The 12,620-nt window shown below is 41.2% G+C and overlaps 1 protein-coding gene across 1 annotated transcript in view; it reads right to left on the bottom strand.

The window, feature by feature from the left end:
* Positions 1 to 8,057: 8,057 nt before the first annotated feature.
* Positions 8,058 to 12,620, bottom strand: part of LOC126921960 (neuroendocrine convertase 2-like) — a 38,742-nt gene continuing 34,179 nt past the window's right edge. Inside the window, 4 exon segments of the mRNA XM_050734057.1 lie at positions 8,058 to 11,015; positions 11,121 to 11,238; positions 11,340 to 11,504; positions 11,887 to 12,120. Of these exon segments, the coding sequence (XP_050590014.1) occupies positions 10,851 to 11,015; positions 11,121 to 11,238; positions 11,340 to 11,504; positions 11,887 to 12,120 (682 nt within the window). The 3' untranslated portion in view covers positions 8,058 to 10,850.

Below are 12,620 nucleotides of genomic sequence, written 5' to 3'. Positions count from 1 at the left end.
CACGCGGACTGTCGGACCAGACTCAACCTGCAACCACCGTGCCGCCTCTCTCTCTCTCTTCCTCTCCCACTCTCCCTCTCTCTCTCTCTCTCTCTCGCTTCGCCCACCACCTCCCCATTCTATTTCTCCCTCTCTATCTGCCTCTCGCCCCTTCTCTTTCTCGTCTAGCGTCCTTCTTCAATTTTATCGTCTTCTTCCTTCCATCTGCCTTTCGAAATCCTATTCGCATTTCCTTTTTTCCTTTCTTCGATTCACTCGCTTCGTTCTCTCGCAACGAACGTCTTTCTCGCCCCATTTTCTCTATCTCGCTGTTTATTCCCTTGCCCTTTGTCTCCTCCCGTCTCTTATACAAATATTACCTTCTCTGTCTTTTCTTGCCGTTTCCCGTCTTGCTTCTGGCTTCGTCCACCCTCTCCTTCTCTCCAACATCCGCTATCAAAGCCCGGTCGCAACGCGCAAGCCCTCGATATTCAAACGTTGCGAGCATGGTCTACGAGCCACTACGAAAGCTCCGAGTGCGTTCCTTTTGTTCGCCGTGGAAACTTTGTCAGCCCGGTAACGCGGCTCTAAATAATGGCTTTTTTTTCACCGAGTACACACCCGCTACGAATACGCTGCCACGGGGAAATTACTCGTTGCTTTTTGCCAACCGGGAATCGTTGTTGCCGCACGTTTATCCGCTTAATCTCACCGACAGTCGAGATCGATTAGAAACTAGACGAGCTTCGATCGCCAATTGATCGCGTTGCCTGTCGTTGGATATAGTAGGATAAGGGCAGTCAAAAGTGTCCTTGAAGCGATTTCTCTCAAACTATGCACCATTCGATAGTTTAGCAAAAGAAATGATCGTCGACTTGTCTTCGACCCTTAACCGAAAGGCTAGTTTTTCAGGGAAAATTCGGATTTTCCCTATTTTTCCTATTTAATGGGATATAGAAATTCTGAGAAAATTCTAGGGCACGTTGATGTATGTCGGAGAATTCTTTTTGAATTTTTCGTTGCCTAATTTTTTAATGAATTATAAAGCATGTATACACATATGTTGAGAAAAAATTTGTACAATTATTTGCAAATTTTATTACTCGTAAATTTTGGCTCATAGATCATATGTCTTACTTTGCTCGATACTTTCTTTTTCTTTCTTGCGTTTGTTTCATGTTAGTCGGTACGGATCGTTCAAGCTCTTCCGAGTCCAAGTCCTCCTCAGAAGTCATACTTTTATCTACGTATCAATAAAAAGAAGGTAAGTAACGAAATAAAAAAGTAAATATTGTCTGTTACCATTTTCTGTTACCTTTCGCTGTTTCATAGGCTTGTCGCGAGCTTACGTCGTTTTAAACTATTACGAGCTGCTGTAATTGCCCGTTGCCTACTTTCCTCAACTTCTCCATTAAAGCCTGCATCAATGAAACAGTGATCAATGCAGTGCCGTTTTCTACGGAAAAAATAAACTTAAAAGAAAGTAAAGTAAAAACATTTCTACAATTAATGTGTCATCATTCGTAGAATTAGCTCTCTCTCTCTCTCTCTTTCTCTTGCCTCCAAATGTCCTTCCAATCTTTTTCCAAAATCGTTTGGTACTCAATCTTCCTCCTCGCTTGGTGCTTGAAATTTTGTCCAACGCGATTCAATTTTTTGCAAACAAAATATGTCACCAATAACTTAAACAAGCAATATAATAGAAAATTGAGCATATTGAAAATATCTCGAGCCGATGAGCCGGTCAGAATTTCCAAGGCTCCGGGTAATTTATGAAAAAACTCAGCAGCTCTCGGGTTATTTGTTTCTTTGTCAGAATGGCAACGCAAAGCTTTCTCCGATATGCTCTCTGAATCTGAAATGGTACGCTATATTGGACAAGTGTAACTTCAATTTCGGTCGAGTTTCATATCGCACATATTTGAAAATGATACATAGTTGATAAAATCAAAAAAAAATAATGCGCACCTCTTCCTCCTACTATCAATTAATTCACAAAGATCCATTTTTTAGTGATCGCTTCCGTAAAACGCCATAAACTATAAACAAACAGTGTACAGCGTACAATGGCTCTCGGCATAAAATCTATCACTCGTATCTGTACCACCGTTAGTGATAAAATAGCAAATGCTGCAGGCTGATATGCTATATATATGTAGCAGTTATCAGTGGCGCGAAGGAGGGTGAACAAGAGGGCACTGATATCAGTGAGCGCGAACAGAAGCGAAAATAGAGGGCATCGATATCAGTGGCGAAGGTAGAATTGGTAGGAAAGCACAAGATGCATGCGCGGAATACGACCGTGCGCGGATCCGATTCCTCGTGTTGTCGCCATATTGATCTTTCTGGCTTCACTCGGCGGACGCTGTCGAACTTTGAAAATCCCCTCGATCTTTCGACATTTTCCCGAATCGATCGCTGTTGCACGATAAAACGACGATATACGGGGCGAAAGTAACTTCTGCTCTGAAAAGCAGACAAAACGAAACGAAAGGCAACGAATCGCCGGCCAATTTACCAGCGATATACATTTTTCTGCCGAGAGTACGCACACGCACGGCCAACAGCGTGCGTGTGTATGTAGGTCGAGTTAATGAAACACCAACGAAATCTTATATTTCGCGTATCAATTTGCGCCGTACTCCTCTCTCCAACCGCGCGACCGTTTATTATCCTGATCCTGCCGGACGAGTGGCACTCGCGTATCCCTGAGTTTATGCGGCGAAACGAATGACATGCTCGAAACCGCGGTAAATGCTTTCATTTGTACGGAAGCAACAGCTCGAGAAACGAGTACATCGTTATTTCGAATATTCCATCGCGAATAATTGTTGCTGCGAAATTGCTCTCGATATGCTTCTGTAACTGACGTTTCAACCGTTCAGCCTTGAACCCGATAGGGATAGGTCGAGCTGTAAAGTGATTTGATCATTATATATACATATAATCTCTGTGAACATAAGCGTGTTACGTAGAATCTCCGTAAGTACAAATGTTTAACACATTTACCTACGAACACAAAATATCTAGCGCAATTTGATCGAAAGATTTTTTCTTCTATTTTCGATGATACCATTCACCAACGTTTCTCCATTGTTCATTCTTTGTAGACTTCTCGCTGTAACTGGGATCAATTTGTCTACTCCTAATATGAAACAGGGAATATGTACACACGTGTTGCAGATACTTATCTATTAACGAGATCCTGGTCACACGAGAGTTCCACGTTTATCTGTGATAAATAGCTTTCAAAATATGACTAGAAACGTGTAATTTAATCGTCCTGAGATCTCAAGATTGAACAGACTCGCGTTTAAAGTCACTTAGACCGGCATCAATTTTCATCAATTTTCAATTACTGTCGTTTTATTAATACAAACTAATAATAGCTACCTGTTACTTTTATCGATATCTTCCAACTGTATCGCACTTGCGTGAAATGAGATCAGAAGGCAAAATTAGGTTAAAGAGGGCCTCGTTTAAGGTATATGTTATAAATGTGCAATAATTTAAAAGTAGCCAAATACGTATGGCCGGTAGCGCACATTAACAGCCGTCTACCGAGGAAAAAATACTGCCACCTTCTATACCCAGAACGTTGTTATAATCTTGATATCGCGGTATTGTAATTTCGTGACGTTGAAGCATTATTACATTATGACGTTTCGACTTATATCACCGGAATGATGTAAAGTCTTTGTTAATTCAGGAGCTTGAAGTTTTCGAATATTTCTCCGCGTCTAGGCGAGCGGACTTGTACGACCGGAGCATTAATCGCGGAAGGGCTCGGTTGAATTTATGAAGCCGCGTAAATAACGTTTTAACAATGCCGACCCAATTATGCAAATTGGCAGTGCTCACGATCCGTTCTCGGAGCAGTTAATTACGCGGATCGATGGCAATCTGTCAAGCCTTGTGACTGGGAAAGCGCGAGCCATTTTACTCGTTACTCGTTACTTACAAAAAAAAAAAAAAAAAAAAAGAAATAAAAAGCAACCGACGTGACGCGGCGTAACGCGAGGAAGAAAGAAAGCCGCATTAACCAGCGGACCTGTCCGCGTCGCTAGAAACATTCGGATCTAGACTTCTAAACAATGGTTCCACGTCGTCAAAAGTTGGTCGTTTCTACCGTTAATTGGAGCACGGCGAGTTAACTGAAAATGATTTTTAGGTCAAGACTGAGTCGTGTTTAACTATCGATTTGAAAAAAGCAAAAAAAGGAAGGTGAGAAAGAGAAGGGAAAAAATGGTCGATGTTATCGCCATCGTCTTGGCGTCAACCAGCCGAAACAATCCATTAAAATATTCCATCTGGAACCAAATTCGGCGACGTTGTACAGTCGTCGTCGTCGTTCCCCTTTGGTCGTTCTATTTCTTTTTCTTTTTCTTTTTCTTTTTTTCAACGTTATTAGTGGAAACGTTCGTCGCGTTATCGATTGGATAGCTGTTTAGAGAGAAGGGGAAATTGATTTTGGCGAAAACAGAAGGAACGTTCGGTCGAACGGTGATTTTCAGATAGACAAGCCGAAACGAGAAATCGCCGTGTCATTATTTCACGGTTCTTGCTATTTTAATCTGTTCGCCATTCAATGGTGAACGAAACTCGATTAAAAGGAGAACGCGAGATAGCTTGTTCTTTTTGCCGCGAAGAATCGTTGTCGGAATGAGACAAAGGCACGGCCGATAAATGGCTCGTGATATTCCGTTCTTGATGCAGCTTTGTGCACGGCTGATCCGTTTTTCGACGGCCGATCGCTTTGTATTTTCTCTTTGTATTTTCGCATTGGTTCAATAAAATACATTAAACGCGTTACGAACGGAGCGCGACGTATGGAAGTTTTAATTTCGTTACAGGACACGTCGCTGCTTTCAGATTTTCCCGCCTGTTTCTATATTATTCCCTCTACGATGCAAATTTCCCCACCTTCCCCGGACAACCTGCTTGTATTCAGCGCTGTACCCGGATCAGGAAAGCCAAGTACCATTCCATTAGAAATTAAAAGTCATACGCGATTTTATTGCATACTGCACCCCAAACACCAAGTCAACATTTTTCCCCTTTACTTACGCTTTTGTGCCATCACATTTTTACATCTTTCTACTTTTATATCGATACCATACAAGAAATTCTGATTTTCCTAAAACCCGATAACTTTGGAAATCCATCGTTTAAGAGACTTGGGGTCCTTCTTGCTGGCTTTCCGTTCCCGTTATGCGTTGTCCGATTCGGAGTACTTCACAAAGCCTATCACTGGATAAAATCCGCGGAAATTCTCGTGTATATCATTCAAGAGTCAAAGTACACGCCATATCAGAGATTGGCGTTTGCTTGGCAGAGATCAACTCGTTTTCAAATCGATCACCGCCCCTGCAAATTCGACAAATATTTGGATACCCAATTTGTCTCGTGCAAAATGTCTCACGACAATTTTTTTCGTCACTCACTTTCTTATGTTCACGTCACTCGCATCGTTACTTTCAAACAACTCACTTCTCCGCTGTCAAACTTCCCTCATCTTGTTCAATCTCCGAACATAAGACAGACGTTCTCTACCATTCATATACCTTCATACTGCGATGGTGATTGCAGTTAGATTTTCACCTTGACCTAACCGTCCTGGCAGTTAGATTTTCACGTCGTTCCCCGATCTTCGTTTTCCCCAATATCAACGTGTCCAACAATAAATTTTTTCTTCAAGCGCATTCTTCGAAAAAATTGTAATATCAAAGATCTGTTTGATAAGATGAAAAACACAGATCTAGTTGCGCGTGTTTGCATATGCGGTAGGTGAAATCAGTTTTCTAAATTCTGTAACACTGTCGAAATCCAGTGTAAGTTTTTGTCCCAACAAAATGATACAAAGGAGACTCGGAGTTATTTCGACGACGATACAAACTATTACAAACGCGCAGTGTATCCCGTGTAATTGTTGTATTAAAGTTTAAATGTTTCGTGTTAATCGACGAGAGTCTCGTTCGTCTAAAATTACTATCCTTACCGTCTTAACGGGTCGTAGAGAACTTTAGCGCGAAACTTCGTCGATAGAAATTGTAACGGAGATTTACGACCTCCGTCGACTACGTCACACTGCGGACTTGTCTCGTCGCGGCGCGTTAAACAGCGCATAAAATAATATTATTCTTTGTACGCGCCGTCACTTTCTTTTCCATAAATTTGTATTTACGTATCAAGAGAAACACGCTATGACGATCTTTTTTTTTTTAAATCCTTTTCCTTTATTCACGCACCAATCTAATTATTTATAGTCTTTTCGCACAATTTGCAATGCTTGTTTTACCAGCATTCGCTCTGTCTATTTACTCGTTCCACTTATTCCTTCACATTCGTTCTCCTCGCTTTTACCAATGTTCCAGCCGACATTTGTCCAGTGGATGTGACCTGTGTAGTCGCCTTGGCAGTAGTAACACACAGTGTTTTACGTGTTGATTTTGACGTGGTATTTTTCAACAGTTACAAAAAAATAGTTTATTCTGTGTTTTCTACGTCGTTTTCTCTCGCCTACCATACTGCATCGAGCGTCACTCTCGATAATTTCGATCGTGCACTTTTAATTTCCTCTCGTAGCTGTACTCCAGATGTGCGCTCGATATCCACGTTGGTTTAATCTTCGTTGTGTCCTCAGATATCGTCATTTTATTTATTATCTTCGGTTTCGATTTCCCGCTGATTAGCCGATACAGTTGTCTTCTCAGCGTCTAAGCATTTCGTTTCTTTTGTCTATGGTACGATTATTTGCTTTTTTATATTGGATCACCCTGTAAGCAACGCAGAGTCGTTGATTTACGTATTACCAGATGAAAATGAAAAATTACCTGCTAATTGGCAATCGATCAACGATGAATTTTCTTGTATTTTTTTCTTATAATTCGCTGTCTTTTCCTGCGAAGTTTTCTATTGCAACTTTTTCAAACTCCGATAGTATACAACTACTCGCATTGTTTTGAACTTTACTCTGAGAAAAATCGTTTTACTTATGGAAGTACCCATTGTACGTACACCGCGCATTGATTTTTGCCGATTTAACGCGAAACATATATTCGTACTTTTCTATGGATTAATTGTAATTTTCTTTTGTATCGTCGATCAGTGCAGTAGCTTTACTTTATGCGTTAAATTTCGTACTATTGCGGAATCGTTGCCAATGTCGAGGACTATGGGATCTTCTGCAAGGGATTTTTGAATTGCTTGTTCAAGAATTGTGGAATTATCCTCAAAGAAGAAAAAATCTTCAAACCATCGGATTTCTTATTTCTTTAGATGATCATGAACACGCATGATACATGTCTATGTGTTAGATTGTCCGAAATGTTTCTTTCCTTTTATAAGGAAATAATAGACGCACAATGGTTTTTGTTTTATATTAGTTTATTGAATTATGCACGAACGTAACAATAAAAATGGATCATACCCAAGTCAATAAAATAATATAAAACAGAAATTGTTGTTCATCTATTATCACCTTATGAAACGAAAGAAACTTTTCAGACAATTTTACTTGCGATACAATCTACTTATTTCTTCCTCGATTGCCGCTAATTCAGAAAGTAGTAGGACACGGTTGGAACAAGTTTGCAGGAAGTGGACCTCGACGATGAATTATGCACGCGCGTGGACGTCACTGGCATTGGCTGAGGGCCGGGAGAACTTGCGAAACTCGAAACTGATCGATATAGATCCGAGCGGCGAAGCCGTACGTTTGAAAAGAAACGATTTTAACTGGGATCCGAAGCTTTGCTACGTCGATACGAGATATTCTACTTAGTTCTGATGCAATTAGAATCTGTTCTCCTCCTTCGGACAACGTCATCTTGTACGGTGTTTGTCTTGATTCGATGGTTTCTTGAAAACTGAAAGAAAATTCCTTCGTAGATCGACAGAGAACGGAAGAACGGTCCGAATCGATCGTAACGTTTTATTGGCTGATCCAAGTCTTCGTGATAAGAATAAAAATGAAGAGAAACGAAGCGGGCAAGAGTCACGATTATCCAGAAATCGTTCAACTTGGATGAGGAGGCGGCGACGTGAATGGATCGCGGGTACAGCATATAAAAACGATGCAGGCCAAAAAATAAAGATTTTATTCATCCACGTACCTACATCACGTACAGAATAAGATTAATTAAATTCACTTCAACTATATAATATGTATATTTCTGTTGATGTTCTTCCTCGGTGTTTATGCGCAACTTTCGAACTCTCTGATCTCTACGTATCTAGAGTATCTACTCGTCTTTTATCATTTCTTTTTTTCATATACTTTTTTTTTTTGTTTTTTGATTTCTATATAATATTCTTCTCTTTTCTATCCTTTCGTTTAACCTGCGCGTCGCCTTCCTTCGCGTTCGCAAGGTCGGGAATCCTAAAATTCTTCGGGCAAACGTTTATGTGCAGTGCGGCGAGCACCGGCGAGCAAGTTGACATTATATTTCGGCGTCATTATATAGTACAGCAGGTGCATGTTTCCTGTGGATAATTCGCTCGTTGTTAATTAACAGCTGTGCCTTCCACTCCGATTAGTCTCATTCTACGATCGTTACTGAATTACACGTTTCTTAAATAAAACAAGAGGCTCCTTTATATACGAGCACACACAGAGATCGTGTAAATATATAGAACGTTTCTGGAGGAAGAGTCTGCGGCGAGATTGGGAGCCCAACCTCGTGGCCACGGTCGCGAAAACGCGTAGAAACGTGAACGCACGCAATCCCAATCGCGCCATCGAGTCTTCCTTCTCATTGATATATATACGTAGATCTGAAACAATCTTACAATTATCCCCTAGCCGACAAGAGGCGTCGGTGTAGTTAATAATAACGAAACTTGCAAGAGTTTCCTCGATTGGTAATCAATCGTCGGCCGATCGTATAATACTGATGGATGTCCCTGGCGACGAGACTTTTTTGTTTTTCCCTCGTAAAGTCACGAAACGTCTGCCGATCTGGAGGGAGCATTTAGCGGATACGCGCCCTAGCGAAATAATCTCTTGTTCGTCTTACAAAAAGCACATGGAATAATGGAAAAATCACAAAACAGTATCAGCGAATAGCATAAGCAAACCGGCCAATCGCCTCCTAAAAAGTAGAACACCGTTTCACTTGGAACGTTCTCAGAGAAATACAATCGAACGCGATATAATAAATTAAGAAGAGCGTGCGACAAAGTGGATCGATTGCGTGCTTCGAATCAAACTGGTCCATGCGTGCGAACGTCGAACCGGCATTGTGTTCTTCTGCTTCTACGTATAGTTAAGAATTTTCTATACTAACGAGAAAGTCTCGAATTTCGACTCGCTACTGATATATATATTTATATAGTGTATCTCTTTCCGCGGTCATTGTTCGCGCGGTTGTTCCTCGTCTGGCGAATTATCGATAAATTTTGTAAAAAATTATCCTTATTATCGGAAGTACGCTGTGCGTCGTGTGGAGGATTCGACACTCGTGGATATGTAAGTTCAAGGGTGAATAAGTTACAGATAAGTACGCTTCGCGCAAATACTCGTTAGAAACTTGTTACTCGTCAGAAATGTCTGACGATCGGAATAGGAAATTTGTAGATGTAGTAACATCTGAAGCGCGCTAAAATCTTACCGATAAAAAGAACAGTCTGACGGGGTCGTTCATAAAAAAATCAGATCCAAGAAACGAAATGTTACGTAACCCTCTGTTCAAAGTTCTGCATGCAGATCGAGTAATTTAATGCTTGAGTCGCTTAATCGGTGTAATGTTTCGTTTCTTGAGAAATTCGCGTATATATAGTCGAAGATCTAACAATCTACGATTAGATATATCATCCAAAATATTCGTATCCTTGGAGAAACTTTCGAAATGCTCGTGAAATGCTTTCGAAAAAATCTTACAGGGAAAATCGCAAACGTTGACACGCGTGGACCGTCATTGTTCCTGTCTGCTCGTTTCCATGTTTCGTAATCCCTCCCAACTCGACACGCGCTAAAACACAGTTACGAATTCAATGGTTAATTGGTAATAAATGGATACGGACGGGCTCGTCGAGTTGCGAGGTCAATTCCAAATGATTATTGTTCCCAATTGAGACTCTTTGGCATAGCGTTCTTAAATTTGAGGATACCTTTCGTATATCAATACTGTTCGATATTTTGTTCGATATCTTGTTCAATATTCTGTTTGATAGTTTGCTCGATATTTTGTTCGATATTCAATGCTTCTTGCTTCTTTGCGTTAGCGAAAGGACATGCCTCGTGGAATGAAACTGAAATCGTCGGTTTCCCTAGCCGTCGAACTTCGTTTAGTCTCCTCGAATGCTCACGCAGCAGTGATTACTCGGAAATGAACAGTAAACGTAATTTATATAGATGTCAACTTCATAATTTCTAGATTAGTTTTTAATGTTGAACGAATCGTGTCAAATAAGATATCGACGAGAGATCATCGAAAGAAGTCGAACACGATATCGATAAACGCGCATGTTGTTCGCCTCTAATAAATACTCTAATTAATCACAAAGATAAAAACAACGATAATAAGTAGTACGACGAAAAATTATTCAGACATAAATAATACACGATATCACAACGATATCACAACAAGATAAATTACTCAGGCATAAATAATACACGATATCACAGGGATGCTCGCAAGGAACGTAACTGTTCAAACTTAAAATTCTAACGTAACTTGGCGATATCAGGGATCAGAATTGTCCATATACGAAGCTTCTTCATACAAGTAACCAACGAACGATTAAGAAAACGCAGCGTGATTGCGCTCGAATTTTGTTCCATCGCCTGTACAAATGAGATCCTTAAACAATAAGACTAGTCGCGTGAACATCTCTCGATATGAACGTATCTAGGGTCCTCAGGATCGTCGTTACATGGCTGACGATCGCTCCTCGTGGGCCTTTTTCACGATCGCCAATTTCGAGTGCGGATCAGCCGCCGGAAGCCCAGTGTAAGGGGGCTCTCTGGTGCCATGCAGCATCAGGGTCCATTCTTTGAACCAACCGTGTTGCGGAGTTTGAGTATTGAAGCTCACCTGAAAGAAATTTAGCTTTATCGACTGTTTAAAATATATTAACCTTTATAATTTCATTACCATTAATTAACTGAAACTTATTAACTGAAATTTTCATTTCGATACCTCCAACAACCAACTGCCTTGAGGATACTCTCCCCAGGTGTGAGTCGTCATGAAAGGCCATTTCGTAAAGCCATCTCTGTGATCGTCGTCGTTTATCCTTCGGCTAAGGATCATCGATCTGAAACCGATCTCTTCGTTAACTGTGACATTTCAGCTGGAAATCTTAGAACCATCTTAGGACATAACGTTCGACAGCCTGCACGAAACTGGTCGACGTACCTAGTTCCCATGGGAGAAGTTAGGAACAACTCCAGATCACCTCGGCGTGTGGCGTTCACGGAAATGACGGCCTGCACGTGTTCCAGATAGTTGACGGCGTACTCGGTACCGGCGCAGGCATCAGTCTTTATTTTCAACAAAATCGATCGATCGCTTGTCACTTCCCTGAAAAGGAAATTGACGGGCGTTCGTCGTCGAACTAGCGAAGGAGCTTAAACGCTACAGCAAATTCCCTGGGAAAAGGTTATCGAGGAAAACGTGTCCCGATGAGAAACGTCGATGCAGGAAAAACGCGTTAAACAGAAAAATAACATTAATGTACACTAAAGTAGACAGGGTGTAGCAGAATATAACGCCCTACAGGAGGAAATCAAGGAAGCCAAAATCGATACCTCGGTCATCCACGAATCATAATTTAGTAAGCGTTCACTGTTCAATCTACATGGTGTTTGACTCTCGAGCAGGGAAATAGAAAAGGACAAGGCATTCCACCCCTCTTAGTTACGAACCCCTGAGGCGGAATCGATAGCAGCACGAAAATACTCACTGACTTTCGAGCACCGAACCAGCCTCGCAGTGATACCGTGGCGGCACAGTTTTCCAATTTTTCGCCAAAGCGACCATCGCTCCAGCATCCAATACACCGTAACCGAAAAGATGATTGAATTCGAGACCAACTCCATTCATCGTCCAATGGAACCTTCCCTTGGCATCGAACAGCGAATTCCTCTTCGACGTTAGGACCGTCAAGTGTTGTACGTCACGCCAGGTCAACTGCGGACTGAAATTAGAATCAATGGTTCATTGTATGCCTCTCTTTTTTTACATAATTATATTCGATTCTATAAAATTTATTAAAAACTCTTTGATCTTCCATCGACAGATTCGTAACACTAATAAGCTTGTGGACATTGAACAAAAGAAAATCACACGTTCAATTAAATACGAATAGGTTGAACTGACTTGGTCCGATTAATTATCGAGCGCGCTGCTGTAGGAAATTCTTCGGAACTCGTTCGGTAAAAACGTCTGTAGCAAATTTAGGGGAAGGAAGAGAAACATTTTCGGTACATTTGCCGAGGAACCAACCATTTGCGAAGGAATCGATATTTGCCGGTATCAGTGGACGATCAAAGGAACTGCGACAAGAAAACACAGGACTCGGAAAGCACGCGAGTATCGAAGAGACAGCGTGGTGCATTAAACCTCGGCCTTTCAACGTCATATCCCCTGTTACTAGGTCACGTTTCACCGACTGCGTTCGACGAAACACGGAGCCCC

The sequence above is a fragment of the Bombus affinis genome, chromosome 11 (genome assembly GCF_024516045.1).
Source record: "Bombus affinis isolate iyBomAffi1 chromosome 11, iyBomAffi1.2, whole genome shotgun sequence".
Classification (NCBI taxonomy): Eukaryota; Metazoa; Arthropoda; class Insecta; order Hymenoptera; family Apidae; genus Bombus; species Bombus affinis.
The sequence above is the reverse complement of the archived record's forward strand: the minus strand, read 5'-3'. Positions and strand labels throughout refer to the sequence as shown.